The sequence below is a fragment of the Nannospalax galili genome, unplaced genomic scaffold (assembly GCF_000622305.1).
Source record: "Nannospalax galili isolate Female #2095 unplaced genomic scaffold, S.galili_v1.0 scaffold1368, whole genome shotgun sequence".
NCBI classification, from domain to species: Eukaryota; Metazoa; Chordata; class Mammalia; order Rodentia; family Spalacidae; genus Nannospalax; species Nannospalax galili.
The window spans coordinates 203330-223145 of NW_008358007.1; the positions used below are offsets into that span (position 1 = coordinate 203330).

General features: G+C 44.2%; 2 protein-coding genes and 1 non-coding gene across 9 annotated transcripts in view; 2 read left to right on the forward strand and 1 right to left on the reverse strand.

Annotated features, from left to right (window-relative positions):
* Zim3 (zinc finger imprinted 3) overlaps positions 1-9503 on the forward strand; it is a 14502-nt gene extending 4999 nt beyond the window's left edge. For 3 of the 7 annotated variants that reach the window (XM_029557681.1, XM_029557683.1, XM_029557682.1), the window contains 2 exons: positions 875-1019; positions 6811-9503. In XM_029557681.1, coding sequence (XP_029413541.1) covers positions 875-1019; positions 6811-8027 — 1362 coding nt within the window. In that variant the 3' untranslated portion in view covers positions 8028-9503. Of the gene's footprint in view, positions 1-808; positions 1020-5863; positions 5916-6810 lie in introns of those variants that run through there. The other 4 variants (XM_029557684.1, XM_029557685.1, XM_017795107.2 and 1 more) reach the window with 3 other exon arrangements.
* A 3082-nt stretch (positions 9504-12585) lies between these two features.
* Positions 12586-12690, forward strand: LOC115068114. The gene has a single exon (XR_003847489.1). It is a non-coding gene; the product is annotated as a U6 spliceosomal RNA (small nuclear RNA).
* Positions 12691-13252: 562 nt separating this feature from the next.
* On the reverse strand, positions 13253-16698 carry Usp29 (ubiquitin specific peptidase 29). Its single transcript, XM_008856070.3, has one exon. It carries the CDS (start codon positions 16170-16172, stop codon positions 13791-13793), a length of 2382 nt encoding a protein of 793 aa, XP_008854292.1. The 5' UTR covers positions 16173-16698; the 3' UTR covers positions 13253-13790.
* Positions 16699-19816: the final 3118 nt, after the last annotated feature.

A 19816-nucleotide genomic window follows, 5' to 3' on the forward strand; every position in this document is an offset into this window, starting at 1 on the left:
ATCCATCCATCCATCCATCCATCCATCCATCCATCCATCCATCTACGTATTTATTATTTGGGGGGAATAGAATCTCACTGTATATCCCTGGCTGGTCTGGAACTCACTGTGTAGATAGACTGGCCTCAAACTCACATACATCCACCTGCCTCTGCCTCCCGAGTGTGGGATTACAGGCATGCACCACCATGCCTAGCAAGCTAAAAATCTTTTGACCACTGCCTCTGCCAACCTGGTCCACTGTTTATCTCCAAATGTATAATCATAATATAAAATAACTGGTGTCTTTTTTTTTGAGATGGTTAAACATGAATAAACCTCAGGCTTATGGTTTGATTCCCAAATATTTAAAGGTACAATTTATTTTCTCCTAAAGTAGAGTATTCAGTGTACTCTACATAGGATTAAGACTCAGGGGGAACAAGTTCTATATTCCTAGACCTCTGGATTCAGTGGCATCTTTCTTTTTTTATTTTCTTTTTTATTTTATGTGTATGAGTGTTGTACCTGCATGTATGTAAGTGCACCTATGTTGTGCAGTGCCTGAGGAGGACAGAAGAGGGTGTTGGATCCCCTGGAATTGGAGTTATGGATGGTTGTTAGCCACCATGTGGGTGCTGGGAATGGAACCCGGGTCCTCTGCAAGAGTAGCCAGTGCTTTTAACTGCTGAGCCATCTCTCCAGGCCCCATCAGTGGCATCTTTCTGTTGTCATTTTCAGACAGGGTCTTCCACTGTAGCTCATGCTGGCCTGGAACTCAGTATTGTAGCACAGAGTGTTTCAAACTCATGGCAGTCTTCCTCCTCAGCCTTCCAAATGCTGAAATTACAGATGTGAGCCACCTCCAGCTTCAGTAGCATCTTTATACATACAGGGGAGAGTGACCTTCGAGGACGTCACTGTGAACTTCACCCCAGAGGAGTGGCAAGGACTGAATCCTGAACAGAGAAACCTGTACAAGGATGTGATGTTGGAGAACTACAGCAACCTGGTCTCTGTGGGTGAGGACGGCTCTGTGGGTGAGGATGGTTCTGTGGGGGAGGATGGCTCTGTGGGTGAGGAGGGCTCTGTGGGGGAGGACGGCTCTGTGGGGGAGGACGGCTCTGAGGGTAAGGACGGCTCTGTGGGGGAGGAGGGCTCTGTGGGGGAGGACGGCTCTGTGGGTGAGAATGGCTCTGTGGGGGAGGATGGCTCTGTGGGTGAGGATGGCTCTGTGGGGGAGGACGGCTCTGTGGGTGAGGACGGCTCTGTGGGGGAGGACGGCTCTGTGGGTGAGGACGGCTCTGTGGGGGAGGACGGCTCTGTGGGTGAGGATGGCTCTGTGGGTAAGGACGGCTCTGTGGGGGAGGACGGCTCTGTGGGGGAGTGACTGCCTGAAGTCTGAAATACGCAAGTGCCCTGTAAGGGCAAGTGGGATGCTTTTCAATGTACATATGTTTTAGTTGAGCTAGGATTAGGAAGAGGCAAGAGAGGTAAGCGGTGCTAGGTTTTAGGTTTTTCTTTTTTCTCTTGGGGAATGGGACATACATGTGCCACAGTGTGCAGATGTAGGTCAGAAAATGTTAGGTTTCTATCCCCTCTTCCCCCTTGTTTGAGACAGGGTCTCTCATCTGCCACTGAATACACCTGGCTCACTGGCCTGAGAGCCTTTGGAGAGTCTCCTGTTTCTGCCTCCCTAGGATTACAGATGTGTACTGTTGCTGGGCTTGGGGGTGCCTGTCCTTAATCCCAGCACTCAGGAGGCAGAGGAAGGCAGATTTCTGTGAGTTGGAGGCCAACCTGGTCTACCTAGCCAGGGCTCTATAGGGAGACCCTGTCTCAAACAAAACAAACAGATGTGCACTACCACATCAGGCTTTATGTGAGTTCTGTGCATCGAACTGAGTTCCTGAGTTCTTTACCCACTGAGCCATCTCAGAAACCCTTTTTGTTGTTGTTATTGTTTATAAAGTTTCATGTTTGAGGGGCTGGAGAGATGGCTCAGTGGTTAAAAACACTGACTATTCTTGCCATGGACCTGGGTTCAATTCCCAGCGCCTACATGGTGGCTAACAACTACCCATAACTGCATTTCCAGGGGAATCTAATGCCTTCTTCTGACCTCCAAAGCACTGTAGAACACAAGTACACTTACATACATGCAGGCAATACACTCATACATATAAAATAAAAATAATAATTAAAAATTATTAAAGGTTTATGTTTGTGTTGGGCATGGTGGTGCACACTGCACACCTTTAATCCCAGCACTCAGGAAGCTGAGGCAGGTGGATATTTGTGAGATTGAGGTTAGCCTGGTCTACATAGCAAGTACCAAGCCAGCTGTGGCTACAGGGAGACCGAAAAAAAAAAAAAAGTTTTTATTTATTGCCAGGCGTGGTGGCATGCACCTTTAATCCCAGCACTTGGGAGGCAGTGGCAGGCCAGCCTGGTCTACATAGTGAGTTCCAGGTCAACTGGGGCTACAGGGAGAGCATGTCTCAAAAAAAGACCAAAAAAACCCAAAGTTTTTTTAATGTTTATTTCTGTGGGTGTAAGTGCAGGCCCCGTGTGTGTGCTGGTGTCCATGGAGACCACAAGAGGGCATCAGATCCCCTGGAGCTCGAATTATAGATGATTGTGAGCTTCCTGATGTGGATGCTGGGAAGTGCACTGTCCTTTGGAAGTACATCCGGCTGTCTTAACCACCGAGCCATCGCTCCAGCCCCTGGTTGATTTTGAGACAGGGTCTATGTATATTTTGTTTATTTGTTTGTTTGTTTGTTTGTTTTGAGACAGGGGCTCCCTGTAGTCCCATCTGGCCTGAACTCACTATGTAGACCAGGCTGGTCTCGAACTCACAGAGATCCACCTGCTTCTGCCTCCCGAGCGCTGGGACTAAAGGTGTGTGCCACCATGCCCAGTCAGGGTCTATATTTTTAAATTAACTTTTCCTTTATGTGTATGAGTGGTTTGCCTTCATGTATGTGTATACACCATCTGGGTGCCTCTGCCCTCAGAGGCCAGAAGAGGGTGGTGGATCCCCTGGAATTGGAGCTACAGAAGGTTGTGAGCCACCATGTGGATGCTGAGAACCAATCGCCAGGTGTTCTACAAGAGCAACAAATGCTCTTAACTGCTGAGTCATCTCTTCAGCCCCTACATTTATTTCTTGGGAGAGGGGGCTTCCTGCATGTGCCAGGACATGCAGGTAGAAGTCAGGACATCTTGCTGTAGTCGATACCTCCTTCCACCATGTGAGACCTGAAGATCAGACTCAAGCTTGCTGCCAAGTGCTTTACACACTGTAGACAGTCTGTTATTTTTTTGTCTTTTTGAGACAGGGTCTTTCTCTATAGCCCCAGCTGACCTGGAACTTTCTATGTAGACCAGTCTGGCCTTGATCTCACAGAGATCTGCCTGCCTCTGCTTCCTAAGTGCTGGGATTGAAGGCATGTGCCACCACATTTAGCTTTCTTCCTTTTAGACAGGGTCTCACTATGTGGCCCAGACTGGTCTCCAGCTCAGAATCCTCCTGCCTCCACCTCTCAAACGCTGGGATTATAGGTGTTTGTCACCAAACCTGACTTGCCAGTGATAACTTTAAAAAGCCCTCACTGTTGGCCATATGTACCCTGGGAGCAGGGCCTCTAAGGTTTGTGAGTAAGGTTCTTCTCCCTTGGTTACTGAAAAGTTTATCCCCCTCCAAGAAGACAAAGCGTTTCTTTGTGCGTGGTTAGACTGCTGAGGTATATCCTTGAAACTGTACCTTTCCTAACATTTACTACCTCCAAACCAATCACATATGACACACACATACACACACCCATGCACACACACAGATACCACAGTTGCACACTCACATAATCCCTCCCCCCTTCCATACATACTTACATGCAAAACCTCACACACTTGATTTTTATCTTAATTTTGCATATTTTAAGTTTTTTAAATATTTTACTTTTTTAATTTTATGTGTATGCAGGTAGGTAAGTGCACCCATGTCGTGCAATGCCTGTGGAGGTCAGAAGAGGCTGTCGGATCCCTTGGTACTGGAGTTACAGATAGTTGTTAGCTGCCATGTGGGTGCTGGGATTCGAACCTAGATCTTCTGCAAGAACAACCAGTGTTCTTAACCGCCGCCCAGCCATCTCTCCAGCCCCTTGAGTGGTATTTTAATGTAATAGTGAATGTGGGGCATGGAGGAACACCACATAGTGATGGTTGAAGTAAGAGTCCCTTTAATAATTAGCTGAAGGTTGAGAGGGGCCTAACTCCCAAAAGAACTCTCAACTCCAAGGAGAGGCAGAGCAGAGTTTATAAAGCTTAAAACCACAATTACATCATTCCAGGGGCAAAGCCAATAACCATAGTTACATCAGATCACCATAGTTACACAAGACCAGGGGAGGTCAGTTAACAAAGTGGTTTTCAGTTAACAAAAAGTTTCTAAGTTTCAGGGTTTCTCAGAATTGCAGAAACAGTGGCTCCCTGGAGATGCAGGTGTAGCTGGGAGAGAATGTTTTGCCTGGCTGGTTGTAAGTTTCCCAGTTATACAAACAATACACTTTTGAAATGCAGGTGCTTGGCCTTGGTGGCTGTTCTGCCTGGCTGGCTGCAGTTAATGAGGGGTGGGGGCTGGGCAGAAACATGGAGGGCAAAAGTCAGCCAGAGTAAGATGGAGTCAGTTTGGCCATTTCCTTTAGTTATCTAGCTATTATAGTAATAGCACCACTGTCATACAGACCTGCTGCTGTAATGCCGCTGTACATGGGACAGTTGCTGGTATGTTGTCGTTGGCAGTACAAACTGTGGCCACAAAGGCTGTCTGAGTAAGAAGTACGATTGTAAGACTGAGACCACCTTGGGGTCATAGTGAGACCCTGACTCAAAAAAAACCTACTTTTGCATTTTTTATACTTGTTCCTCCTAATGCATATAAATTTCCTGCCCATATTCTCTTCAATAATGGTTTTGTTCACAGAGCCCTGTTATTGAGACGTCTTTTATATTTGGACATTGTATTTTTTTTATGATTATTTATGATTTTAATTATGTCGTGTGTGTGTGTGTGTGTGTGTGTGTGTGTATGTGTGTGTGTGTGTGTGTGTGTGTGTGTGTGCCCGTATGACTGTGCTGTGGTTTGAGTGTGGAGGTCAGAGGACAATTTGGAGGAGTTCGTCTTCTCTTTCCACCATGTGAGTCCTGGGGATCCAAGTCAGACTATCAGGCTTGGCAGCAGGTACCTTTACCCACTGAGCCATCCTGCCAGCACTAGTTTTGTGATTTCTGTGACTAAATACCTTTCAGAAACAAAAGGAGCAAAAGATTTAGTTTACTTTCTGGTTTCGGAAGTTTTAGTTTAGAATCCTTGACTCTTGACTCTGGGCCTGTGGCAAAGCAGAACATACGGGCATTGGGATTCTGACAGAGGGGGTTCTGTTCTGTTTGTTTCATTTTGTTTTGTTTTGTTTGAGACAGTGTCTTCCTATGGCACCATCTGGCCTATAGCACCATCTGGCCTAGAACTCACTATGTTGACCACATTGGCCTTGATCTCACAGAGATCCACCTACTTCTGCCTCCTGAGTGCTGGGATTAAAGGCATGTGCCACTACACCTGGCCTTTATATTTTTAAAAAATGTTTGTTTGTTTATTTATTTATTTATTTATTTTTATGTGTGTGTTTTGCCTGCATGTATGTAAGTGTACCACATACATGTAGTGCTCACAGAGGCCGAAAGAAGGCATTGGATCCCCTGCAACTCAAATTATGGATGGTTGTTAGCTGCCATGGGTGCTGGGAATTGAACCTAAGTCCTCTGCAAGAGCAGCCAATGCCCTTTAACTGCTGAACTGTCTCTCCAGCTCCCCAGAAAAGATTCTTGACTTTGTGGCAGACAGGAAGCAGAGAGTGAGAAAGAGACAGGTCCAGGTATGACTTTCAAAGGTACAACCAAACTCATGGACTTACCTCCTCCAACTAGGCCCTAACCTAAATGTTCCAGAACCTCCTAAAATAGCACGACCTGGGGACCAGGCCTTCAGCACATTAGCCTGTGGGGGGAATTCACCCCATACACAAACCATAGCACCGTGTAGAAGGAACAGTAAATATAGACCTGAAGAATAAACTGATAAATACAGAATCAGTCGTAAATACAGAAGTTGATGGTTGAGGAAGATAATCAGAACGTAGATATTGCTGATAACCCACAAATGACTATAAGCCGCTATCAGATTTAGGATACTATTTTTCTCAAGCTAAGACAACAGGGGTTATACAGCATTCTAGTTGTTTGCAAACAGGTGGAGTGACAGGCAGTTGTGAGCTGCCTGATAGGAGTACCGGGGACTGAACCCGGGTCCCCTGAAAGAGCAGCAAGTGCTCTTAACTGCTGAGCCATCTCTGCAGCCCTGATTTATTTTATTTTTATTATGTGTGTGGGGGGGGTAGCTACGTGCATGAGAGTGTAGGTACCTCTAAAGGCTAGAAGAGGGTGTCAGTTCCTCTGAGGCTGGAGTTACAGGCAGTTGTGAGCCACCCCACTTGGGTCCTGGTAGCTGAATTTGGGTCCTCTGCAAGAGCAGTACTCATTCTTAATTGTTGAGCCATCTCCCCCACCCCTTTTATAACTCCTGCATGATGTTGATGATGATTGCCCCTGGTAGCACGTCTGATTCAGTCATCTTCCCTAAGGCTAGATGAAGTTCAGGTCACCCCGAAACCAAAGTGACCCATATTGATGTAGCCCAATGTATGGCATTTCCATTTTAAATCACATGAGTGGAAAGTTTCTCACAGGACATTTCTCTGTAATCCATTTCAGAAAAAGTCCAAGATGTTAAAAGGCAGGTTGGGACTCCCATGGATGTGGAGAAGAGTCTCAAGAGAGGAGTTGCATCAATCCACTGGAGAACATTGACTAAGCAAAAAGGCATTGCACCTGAAGAAATGTTTCTCCCAAGCAATGTCCATGTTCCTTCAAGATTCAGGCTTTCAGAGCGTCATTTATTTGGAAGGCATTTGAGACATAGTTTAGATATGAAACACTGTGTAAAAAACAATTCTCATGAATATAGAAAACCAATTGGCCATAATTCATGCAAATCTATGGAAATGCAGTTTGAATGTAATGCCTGTGGGAAGGTGCTTAGTTCAAAGCCACGCCTTCAGAGACATATGAGGATCCATGATAGGGAGAAATCCTTTAAGTGCAATAAATGTGGAAGAGCATTCAAAATGCTCTGGAACCTGAACAAACATCAGAAAACTCATCCAGAGAGAAAAGTCTATAATTGTGATGTATGTGGAAAGGCCTACAGGCAGAAGACCAATCTCATTCAACACCAGAAGATTCATACAAAAGAGAAACCCTATAAATGCCAGGCATGTGGTAAAGCCTTTTGCTGGGTATCATCTCTCAGTAATCATAAGAAAATTCACAAGGATGAGAAAGCCTATGAGTGCAACGTGTGCGGCAAGTCCTTCAAACAAAACTCAACCTTTAGTCAGCATAAGAACACTCACAAGGAACAAAAGCCTTACAGATGTAAGGACTGTACAAAATCTTTCATTTGCAAGTCTGCTCTTGTGAAACATCAGAGAACACACACGGGAGAGAAGCCCTACAAATGTAGGCTCTGTGAGAAGGCTTTTGCTCAGAAAGCAAATGCCATTGATCATGAGAGAATCCATGCTGGGGTAAGGGCTTATGAGTGTAATCTATGTGACAGGTCTTTTGTCCAGAAGAAAAACCTTACTCAACATAAAAAAGTCCACACCAGAGAAAAATCCTATGAATGTGATAGATGTGGGAAAGCCTTCTCTCTGAAGTCAAACCTCCATGTCCATCAGAAAATTCACAGCGGAGAGAGAGCCTACACATGTAATGAATGTGGGAAATCCTTCAGCCGGAAGGAACACCTTGATTTTCATAAGAAGCTCCATACAGGGAAAAAACCTTATAAATGTTCTGAGTGTGGAAAAGCTTTTGCTGACAAGACATATCTTGATGGGCACCAGAAAAGAATTCACAACAGATAGGAACCTCGGGTACTTTTAAAATGTGGGAAAGTCTTCATTTATAGTATAATATGGAGTAGTCACTCCCAAATGGCCTACAATTTGGAGTCTATCACTAAGAACATGGAAGACTTAAACTCATTGTGTCTATCCTTTGAGGATTGGTTTAGCTTATTAATTTATAAATATTTATTTATTTTGCTTATTTATGTGCCCGTGTTTGTGTCATGTATGTGCAGGTGTCCAAGGAGCCCAGAAGAGGGCATCAGATCCCCTGAACCTAGAGTTACAGGTAGCCATGAGACACCTAACTTCAGTACTGCGAACCGAACTGCAGTCCCCTGAGAAGCAGCAAGCACTCCTAATCATGGATCCATCTCTCCAGCCCCCTGGATTGGTATTTTTTGAGATGGAGTCTTGTTATATTGCCCAGGCAATATTGAACTTCTGGGCTCAAGTGATCCTCTTGCCTTAACCTCCTGGGTAGCTGGGATTACAGGTGCATGCCACCCTGTCTGCCACTCAGTGAATATTTATAAAGTGCCTTTTAACCAACATGACTCCTTAGATAGCAGTGAACCAAATGTGTCCAAAGCTTTCATGGGGTTTTAGTCTAGTGAATAATAACCAGTGTTAATCATTATTTTGAAAAATACTTTGAATAACAAGGGACAATCTATATCAGAAAATGTAACAATATCCTGTTGCTTGATATGTGCCATGTTGGTTATATGTTTTATTTGGAACTGTTTTTGTTAAGTAAGTAGAAACACTGGAAATCCAAATGATGTAGTAAATAAGTCTCTGTGTGTGTGTGTGTGTGTGTGTGCATGGTACTGGGATGGAACCTAGGGTCCATGTATGAGAGTCAATCACTCTTCCACTGAGCTACAGCTTCAACCCAATACCTTAGAAGACATATACATTGTTGGAAAGGAAGCATGTAATGGCACACGCCTGTAATCCCAGCACTTGGGAGGTGGAGACAGGAGGATCAGGAGTTCCAGGCCAGCTTAAGGCCAGCAAGATGGCTTACTGGGTAAAGGTTCTTGCTGCCAAAGCTGATGACCTGAGTTCAATCCCTGGGACCCATGTGGTAGAAGAGAACTGATCACTGCAAATTGTCTTCCAACCTCACCTATGCGTTCTACACGCATGCCCACACACATACATCCAGTTAAAGAAAGGGGAGGGATGGGGGCTTGTCACATGGCTCAGCAGTTAAGAGTATTTGCTGCTCTTCCAGAGGACCTGAGTTTGGTTCCCATTACTCACATGGGGAAGTTCATAAACACCTGTAACTCCAGCTCCAGCGGAATCTGACACCCTCTTTTGGCCTTATGGGCACCTGTACTTACATGCACATACGCATAATTAAAAATAATAAAAATCACTTTTTTAAAGTTGGGAAAGGAAGAAACATGTTTTTCTTCTCTTTTTATTGTTTTTCTGACTTTATGTCTCTGACCCTCTCCACATCACTTGATATTTCAAAAGAAAGAATAATTTATCTTGGGACTGGAGAGATGGCTCAGCAGTTAACAGTATGGACTGCTCTTGCAGAGGACCTGAGTTTGATTTCCAGCACCCACATGGCAGATAACAGCAGCTGCCTGTAACTCCAGTTCCAGGTGATGCAATGCCCCCTTCTGGCCTCCATGGGCATTGAATGACATAAGTATGCTTACATACATGCAGGTGAAACACTCATAAAAATAAAATGTTTTGTTTTTTTTAAGAATGATTTATCGCAATTGATGGGCTAAAAGGAGAACAATCTAGAATGGTAGTCCCCATCAATTAGAACTTCCTATTTCTTGGATCCAGTCTGCTGCAAGATGTGTTCAGCCTTGAAAGTATTGTTTTTATTTTCATTTCATGTGTCTGAGTATTTTGCCTGCATGTAAGTGCACCCATGTTGTGCAATGCTTACGGAGGCCAGAAGAGGGCCTTGGCTCCTCTTGAACTGCAATTATGGATCATTGTTAGCTGCCATATGGGTGCTGGCAACCAAACCCAAGTCCTCTGCAAGAGCAACCAGTGTTCTTAACCACTGAGCCATCTGCACAGCCCCCGTTTTTGTTTGTTTTGAGACAGGGTTTCATATAACCCTGGATGGCCTAGAACTCACTATGTAAACCAGGTTGGCCTTCAACTCACAGAGATCCTCCTGATTCTGCTTCCAGAGTGCTGGAATTAAAGGTGAGTGCCAAGTGTATGAATAGATCTGCCTGGCCAAGCTGAGATCACCCAGGAACTCTGGGATGCAAGATAGCCAGAAAACAACATTTTCAGTTATTCGGTCTTTTGGGGGGTTGGGGTGCAGTGGTTGACAGAGTCTCACGTACCCAAGTTAGCCTGGAACATGTCTTGTGAGTGCTGGGATTATCTGCGTGGACTGCAACATCTGGTTAAGCTTACATCTGCCCCTCACATGGTTAAAATAGGTGGTCATTGGACTGGAGCAAGGTAAAGTGCTCACCATATACGCATAAGAACCAGAGCTTGACCCCCAGCACCTATATGAAAAGTTGGATGCAGAGGTGGGCTCCTGTGATCCCAGAGCTAGGGAAGGAGGGACTAGCGGATCTTGGGGCTGCTGGCTAGCCTGTCTAGTTGAATCAATGAGCTCTAGGTTCAGTGCAAGACCCCATCTCAAAAAGATAAGGTGGGGGGCGGGCTGGAGAGATGGCTCAGTGGTTAAGAACACTGTTGTTGCAGAAGACCCAGGCTCGAATTCCACTACTCACACGGCAGCTAACAACTGTCGGTAACTCCAGTCCTAGGGGACAGCCTCTTATGACCTCCATGGGCATTGCATGACATGGGTGCACTTTACATGCAGACAATACATGCATACACATAAAAAAAAAAAAGATAAGGTGGGGAGATGTAGGGGAAGATGCCCAACCTGGATGTCTGCCCTACACACACACATAGGCACATGCACGCACCCACACAAGTTGTATCTGCTCATGTATGAGCACACACACACACACACACACAAGGTGAACTGAGTGTGAAGGAAGTTTTTGGATACTGAAGATAATGTGCATTTTAAGTGCAGTAATTGGCTCTAAGCTCATGACAATCATCATCAGTTTATATGAATGAACATACGGATCCACCTTGCTTATACACATGAACAAATGTCATGTCATTGTATATGCCTTACTAGGGAAAATACAGCAATATCAAGTGAAATTATGGATTCCCCCAACCTCCAGGAGCATCTGCAGGGATCAAGAGCTAGGCCTTGAACAGACTAGGCAAGAGCTACCACTCAGTACATTCCCAGGTCTTTTTATTTTATGTGTATGTATATATGAGTGCCTACATGTATGTATGTGCCCTGAGTTCCTGCCTGGTAACCTCAGGGGCCAAAAGGGGTCATCAGAGTCACAGGAACTGAAGTCATACCTAGTTTTGAGCCACCATGTGGGTGCTTGGAATCAAACACAAGTCCTTAACAAGGCTATGCTGTATCCTTTTGAAGGTGGACATCTTAAAATATTTTTATTAATTTTAGTTTATGTGTATTAGTGTATTGCCTGCATGTATGTCAGTGTGCCCATGCCCTGCAATGCCCATGAAAGTCAGCAGACATTGGATCCCCTGGAACTGGGGAGTTATGGACAGTTGTTAGCTGCCATGGGGTTTTGCTAGAACCAAACCCAGGTCCTCTGCAAGAAAAGACAGTTCTCTTAGCTGCTGAGCCATCTCTCCAGCCCCTGAAATTGGAGTTTTATGTAGTATGATGTTTGCAATCCTATGAACAGGTGTAGATACAGGCCTGTGCAGCCATGATGAGGGTGCTGGGGATTTGAACTTGGGTCCTCATGCTTGCCCAGCAAGTGTTCTTACCCACTGGACTATCTCTCCAGACCCTTGACTGTGACTTTGTATTTGAATTAGCATGTCAGTGTTAAAAATTATTATATATTTATTTATTCTCCATGTGTCTGTGGGCATCTCAGAGTCATCAAGCTCAGTGGTAAGCACTTTTTTTTTTTTTTTTGTCTTTTTGAGACAGGGTCTCCCTGTAGCCCCAGCTGGCCTGGAACTTACAGAGATCCGCCGGTGGCAAGCACTTTTACCCACTAAGCCAGCCAGCCCTTACCAGAGTGCTTTTGAATTTGCAAAAATACCATTATCAAATACATTTCAATGCCCATGTAAATCTTATATTATGTCCTGTAATTCTTAGACACGCAAATTCATTTAGAGACAGATACGAGTCACAGGCACAGAGAGAAGCCACTCAATGGTTTTAATAAGTTGACAAAAGAATAGGATACATGATTTTAAGGCTATAAAAAGCTGTAATGAAAATCCTTTAGATAAGAAAAGCAGCTGGGTATGGTGGGGCAGGCCTTTAGCCCCAGCACTCAGGAAGAAAACAACAGCAATTTACACACACAATAGCAAAACAAAACAAGTTATCCCACACAGGAAAGTTTCTCAAACATTTAGTGCCAGCAACAGTTTCTGAATCTGTCGTTCTGATGCCTTACCCAAAATTTAGGATTAGTCCCTTGTGTTGCTGGTTCAGAATGACGTTTTAAAAAACCATCACATTGTGCTTTCGAGGGCAGCACATACACTAAAATTGGCACAGTACAGAAGATAAGCATAGTGTCTGCCCATGGATGACACGCAAATTCACAAAGTGTTCCATATTAAAAAAAAATCACGGGGGTTGAAGAGACGACTTGGTGGTTAAGAGCACTTGCTTCTCTTTCAGAGGACTGGGTTCATTGCCCAACACCCACATGGTTAACTCCATTGCCCTCTTCTGGCCTCTGTGGGTTTCATACACATGTGATGCACTTACACATACACATGGAATAAAAATTTTTAAAAATAAAAATCATGTTAATACATGAAAAGGAAAGGACATGAAGTTGGGAGGTGTACGTGGGTGGGGGGCTCAGTCTGGGAAGAGTTGGAGGGGAGGATTAGGCATGATATTCATTGTACTGGTGTATGAAATATATACTAAAAAGGAATTCCATGTGTAGGCTTAATATGTAACCCTACTTAGTTTTTTTCTGTTTTAAAATTTTTTTGAGACAGGGTCTCCTTATACTCACAAATGGCCTGGAACTTGCCATGTAGACCAGGCTAGCCTCAATCTCAGAGATCCACCTGCCTCCTGAGTGCTGGGATTAAAGACACACGCCACCATACCAGGCACTATTTTTTAATTTTTAAAAATTATGTGTACACCAGGCGTGTACCTTTAATCCCAGCACCCGGGAGGCAGAGGCAGGCGAATCCCTGGAGTTCAAAACCAGTCTGGTGTACGTAGCAAGTTCAGGCCAGCTGTGGCTACAGGGAGACCCTGTCTCAAGACCAAAGAAAAAGAATTATGTGTACACGTGTGTCTGTGTGTGGTTATGTACATGAGTGGTTGCAGAGCCTGTTACGTTCAGAAAAGGACATTGGATCCCTCAGAGCTGGAGTTACAGGCTGCTGCTGTGAGCTGCCCAAACATGGGTACCAGAAACTGAACCCGCATCCTGGAAACTGCAGGACCAGTACCTGCTCTCATTCACTGGGCCATCTCTCAAATCCCCCTAGTAAGCGCTTAGGAAATATCTCAAATTGATAAATCTTTACCAATAAACATCCATGAAAAGATTAAAAATAAAAAACATGGGAAGCACCATGGTAGCCTTGGAGGAGGATGGTGCATTCCCTGAGTTTCTGTCCTCCTTATCTGTCGAATTTTCATCATGAGCTGCGCAGGGCTCAGAATTATCTGTCTGTAATGAAAAGTCATCAGGCCATTCTGAGAAGGGAATTTTCCTCTCTTGGAATGGAATCTGCTGTCTTTTTCGACAGCGCCTCAAAAATCTCATTCTGCATGTAAAAGAAAATGTAGCCAGAGCTGATCCTGGACTGTCGCATGAAGGATTCTAGAACTGATGTCACCTGTAAGTCATCATAGGTTAGCCACATTTGATCTTGAAAGTCATACACATCGCTGATGTAATGACCAACATTTTTGGAGCTCCCAACATGACTGATGACACTGATGAGTCTATAATTGTAAGCATCATCTCCTGTCTTCACATTGTTTGGATCATTGACATCAACGACCGTGTTTTTCCTTTCAGTGGTAGTCTGACGACTGCCTCTAGATGTACATCTACTATCTCTAGATGTAGATGTGTTTTTGTATTTCTTAAGTTCTGGATGTTCAGGTACTTTTTGAAGACCTATATCTGCAAGTCCTGGGTGTGGGATCACAGGAAGGAAGATGTCTTCCTCGTCCATCACTGAGTCAGAGGCTGCCAAGGTCTTTTTAGTCAGTAAAATTATCTTGTCTCCTGTGTTTACCAGTTCCTGTTCCAGATCGGAATCACTGTCCGGCTCTCTCTGCTGCTGCTCTTTGTTTGCTCTTTCACACAGTCTCTGGGAGTCTCGTAATTCGGCATTCACACCTGGTACATTGTCTCCAGCAAGTGGGCTGTTGGCCAAGGGAATTGGTGGTCTCGTGTGTCCACTGCAGTGGTCTGATATACTCAGATACTTGGAAATCTCCACCGGCTGCTCATTCTTCACTAGTAACCAATTATGATCAAAGCTATAGCGCTTCAGATGTACAGTGAGGACCCTGGGGAGCCTGCTCAGCTTGGAGATGAAGATAGAAGTCTTGTTCTTACACTCCACACAGTTATGTTCAACTTGTTCTGGTACAAAGTAGAGATCAAAGATATTTTGAATTGAAAGGAGGTGCAATTGTGTTTCTTGCTGCAGGTTGATGGAGAGGTAATTATTCACTTCTGTCTTAGGAGTGACTTTACCACAGGCTTCACAAATAATGGAGATATTCAACTCAAACTGAAAATTAGTAAGAACAGGGCAAACAAACCCTTTGTTCCCAGAAGTACCAGCACTCATCCTTGGAGATGGCACTTCAACCTCAGTTTCCCTCTGGGTATTGCAGATGGCATTCAGTTTTTCCATGTTCTCTTTCAGCTCTTCAAAACACTGACCTAGAAATTCATGAGCATCATTTTGCATGTTGCCCAGGAATGTATCTGAAACTTCTGAAATGGAATTCTTCACCTGTAGGAGTAATTCTGCCTTGATCTTTACCTCACATATATCTTTCAAAACAAGAAGCTGGCTGAAGGGTAAGATAAAATCATCTGGAGAAATTTCCTCCCACGGAATACCCTGTTTAAGTAAGTCATCTGCAAATGATGGAATTGCATAGAGGGACTGCAAAATTGCATTCATGTAACAGGTGTTTCCCAAATTGGGGAAGCCTGTATGTTGAGGTTCTCTTTGATGCATGTCCAGGGGATCTTGGGCACCAGTGTTACATACTGGGATTTCCTGGCAAGGGTTTGATTCATACTGAAGTACCCAACTTACTGCATCAGAGAGAGTGTGGGTTGGAACAGTCTCCTCTAGGTCAGGCTTTCCCTGTGAGCAGGGATTGAAGGAAGGTCCAGGCTTCAAATTTCTGTGACTCTCCTGACTCCTTAAAGTCATGGATTTCTCTCTTAGGTTTTTACCTTTTGAGCGCTGTCTCTTGGATTTCCTTTGTAGTCCATGGTTGTGTTCTTGCCGGATGTCCCCATTCATTTCTAAACTGGATGACAACACCATCTTCTTCTCACCTGTCCTTTCTCTCTTAACAGGATTGGCTGGTGGGTTTGACTCAAAGAAGGGCATCTTCTGAGGGACAAGTGTTTCACTTTCCTTTGTGGTGTTGAAGGGCCCATACACTGACTTGTCATTTGTTTTGGAGAATACAATTTTGTTACCTATGTTGTATGTATTTCTGATTTCAAGAGCATTCCGATTACTCTTGGGTTCCATGAATGGTTGAAATCTGTTTGGATGAAAACCATCCAGGAATGACTTCAACTGTTCAATGTCTATGTATGATAATTTTTCAATCAATAAGCAAGTATTGTTTTTCAAAGTCAAGCGCAGGCAGTGTGTTCCCTCTCCGCGGTATCTAACCACTACGCTTGAAATGTTATTACTCAGCGGAAAAATCCTCATTTCTCCAAATTTGAATGAAACGACTAGATTATGTCCCTTTTCTCCTTGGACCGTTTCAATGAATGCTTCTTTCATCTCGGACATCCCAGTTTTCTCGGTCCAGATTTGGACGGAACTGTGTATCTTTAGATGAGTCATTATTTCTTTCAAATCAAACACAGGTAACCTAAAATAAAAAAAAAATCATACACATACATTATGACTTAGAATTGTATTTGTCAGGGGCTGAAGAGATTGCTAAGAGGTTAAGAACACGAACACCGCCTTCTGACTCCACGGGCATCGCATGACAGTGCACTTACATACATGCAGGCAATACACTACATATAAAATAAAATAACTTTTTAAAAAAGAAATGTATTATAATGTTTTATGTAAGGTCTTACCTAATAATTTTTCATTTATTCTTCTCTTTAGGCAGTAAGTAAAAGAGTATGGTAAATTACTTATATTCTTTTAATACTCATAATTTTGTCAATTAAAATTAATCAATAAATAGTCGTTCTGGTCCTGATTGTGGATACAATATGACCAACTGGCTCGAGTTCCAGCCTCTGTAGCTTCCCCAGTGGTGAACTGTAACCTGCCATTGTGAGCTACAAGGTCTTTCTCTGCTGAGTTGCTTTTTGTCAGGGTAGTCTATGATAGCAATAAAAATGAAACTGGCCAATTACCTTCACTGAAATGGGATCACAATGGTGTCTCTGTTGCTGGTACCTCTGTCCTTTTTGTCTGTAGTGTCTGGCGTCAGACAGCTGGGGAAGACATTGAGCTGTGAGAATGCAAGGTTTGCTCTCATGCAAAGACAACAGTTTGTAGAATGAGGTGGTGAGGGGTTACCTCTGGTGCTGGCCTTTACTACAGATTCCTGACAGGATGTAGCATCCTGAGGTGGTCCAATGGATAGATTCAAGGAGGGTACTTATGTGTATGAGAGAACACCAGTGAACGTGCGCTTCCAAATGAGCTGCAGGGGGGAGATAAAAAGAAAACATACGAGTGATCAACTGGTACAGGAAAAGAGGCTCCGCCATCCCTAACCACCAGGAAACATACACCAAGCCAACAATGAGATGTCACGCCTCAGACATGTTATGATAAATAGTATCAGAAAAATCAGGGCCAGGGAGATTGCCCAGTTGATAATTGCTTGCTTTGCCAGCATGAGGATTTGAATTTGGATCTTCCATATTCACATAAAACGCTGGCTGTGGTTGCACACACCTGCAATACCAGTGCTGGGGACACAGGGGAATCCTTGGTGTTTGCTGGTCAGTTAGTGTAGCTAAATTGCCAAGCCCCAGGTTCAATAAGAAACTTGGTCTCAAAAAATAAGATAGAGATCTATGAAGGCAGACTGTACATGATGGCATACACCCGGAACCTCAGCACTAAGTTGGAGGCAGGGGGATCAGAAGATCAGGTCATGTTTGACTACATAGTTTGAGAACCGCCTGGAATATAAGACACCATGTCTCACAAACGAAGGAAGGAAGAAAAGAAGGGTGAGGCTGGTACGGTGGTGAATGCCTGTAAGCCTAGGCAGCTAGTGGATAGGCCGAGGCAAAAGGATGATACCCTCAAGGCCCAAATTGAGAACTTAGTGAAACTGTCTCAAAATACAAAATCCTGCCAGGCCTGGTGATGTTGGTCTGTAAATTCCACGTACTTGCCAGAACAAGGTAAACAGATCCAAGGTTCAAAGCTATCCTGGGAAACTCGGTGATACCCTGTTTCAAAATATAGAGAGGACTGGGGATATAGCTCAATGACAGATCACTTAGCATATGCACGGCCCTAGATTTTGTCTCTAGAATCACACCCAAAATTCTGAGCTTGGTGTTGGTATACAGATTGTAATCTTAGCATTAGAAAGACTGAGTCAGGAGGATGGGCAAGTAGGAGGCCCAACTGGTGAACTTAGTGAGATCATTGTCTCAAACAAAAATCAAAGTGAAATCAAAGGGAAAGACAGGAAAGGAAGGAGGAAGGGAAGGGACACGAAAGGGAGAGTGAAGGGAAAGGGGAAATGAAAGGAGAGAAAACGGGGACGTGTGCAGGCAGGTGTGGGTATGACCCTGTAGTATCAGCTACCCAGGAAGCTGAGGCAAAGAGGACTCCTTGAGCTACAGACCCCTTTAGATGCTCTAACATTGAAATCCATGCATTCGAAGTCTGTCCAGCCAGCAGGGAAGGTAGGAGGGCAGGTACTGAGAAGGGGGACAGTCCAAGGTGAAAGAGATTTGTTCTGAGTTAAGAGTTAGAATTGTATCATTTGCCAGGCGTGACGGTGCACACCTTTAATCCCAGCACTCGGGAGGCACACCCAGGCAGATGTCTGTGAGTTCAAGGCCAGCTTGGCTTACATAGCAAGTTCCAAACTGAGCATTGACTAGGAACAGCCCATTTTGATCTAACCTGTTTGGAGTCCAGAGACACAATCAGCTGCCATCCAACTTTTGGAGTAAACTGAAAACTGAGGTAGGATATGATTCTGGATTTATTAAAATTTGCTCTTAAACTCGGTGTGGGCACTCCCCTTTAGTCCCAGCACTCAGGAGGCAGAGGGAGTCAGATCTATTAGTTCAAAGCCAGCCTGGTCTACATAGCAAGTTCTAGGCCTGCTGGGGCTATAGGGAAACCCTGTCTCGAAAGGATCGAAAACTTAATTTGTTTTTAAGATGGGGCTATAGCTTGGTTGGTTCAGTGCCTGCCTAGCAGGCATAAATCCCTGGGTCCTATAATCAGGGTGTGGTGGAACACCTGTAATCCCATCAGTTAGGAGGTAAAGGCAGGAGGATCAGAAGTTCAAAGTCAGACCATCAAGATGGCAGCTCATCCCCTAAAGTTTCTTGCTGCCAAACCTGATGACCTGAGTTCCTCTGACAGTCACACATGCACTATGACATTTGGACACACATATCCAAACACACACTTATACAATAAATAGAAGTTCTAGGTCACTCTCAGCTACATAGAGGCCAGCCTGGGTTACATCAAACTCTATTTCAAAAAGAAAACAAAACGGGTTGGAGAGATGGCTCAGCAGCTAAGTGGACTGTCTGCTCTTGCAGAGGACCCAGGTTCAGTCCCCATCAGCCACAGGGTGGCTAACAACGGTCCATAACGCTAGTTACAGGGGATCTGATCTGGCCTGTGAGGGCACTGCATTCGCTTTGTGTGCTAACATACATGCAGGCAAACACTTGTACACATCAAAAAATTTAAAAACAAAACAAAGCAAATTGCTCTCCTGTTCTGTACAAAAGTAGGCAGGCGATAATGAAAGAAATTAGATTTATCACTACCTGTAAGAGGTGTTTTGTTATTTTGCTTGCTTGTTTTTTAGACAGGGTCTTACTATGTAGCCCTGACTGACCTCAAACTCAGAGATCTGCCTGCCTCTGCCTCCCAACTGCTGGTTTTAAAGGTAGGAAACCCACTGAATTAACAACTATGTGTCAGTGTGGATGGACATGATCAGAGTCATCTGGACCTTGGCACAGACAGAAGAATCTCTGGGACTGGCAGGCAATGTGCTTAGAAAGAATCCACCTCATTTCTTTCCCTAGCTTGTAAAAGAAGCCAAAAGTGTCCCTTACCGGAGACTCCATTTCCTGTCCTCAGAATGTCCAAGACTCAGAGTTTCTTGATTCTCTAAGTTCATGTTTTTCCTTGTTTTTCACTCTCAATAGCTACAATAACACTATATCTGGAAAAAACAGAAAGAGAAAAAAAAAAACCCTCTAGTGGTGGGAGGTCCACACTCTGCAAGAAAAAGC

Excerpts from the sequence above, each read along its gene's own strand:
- Usp29 (XM_008856070.3), bottom strand. The coding sequence starts at position 16,172 with ATGACTCATCTAAAGATACACAGTTCCGTCCAAATCTGGACCGAGAAA.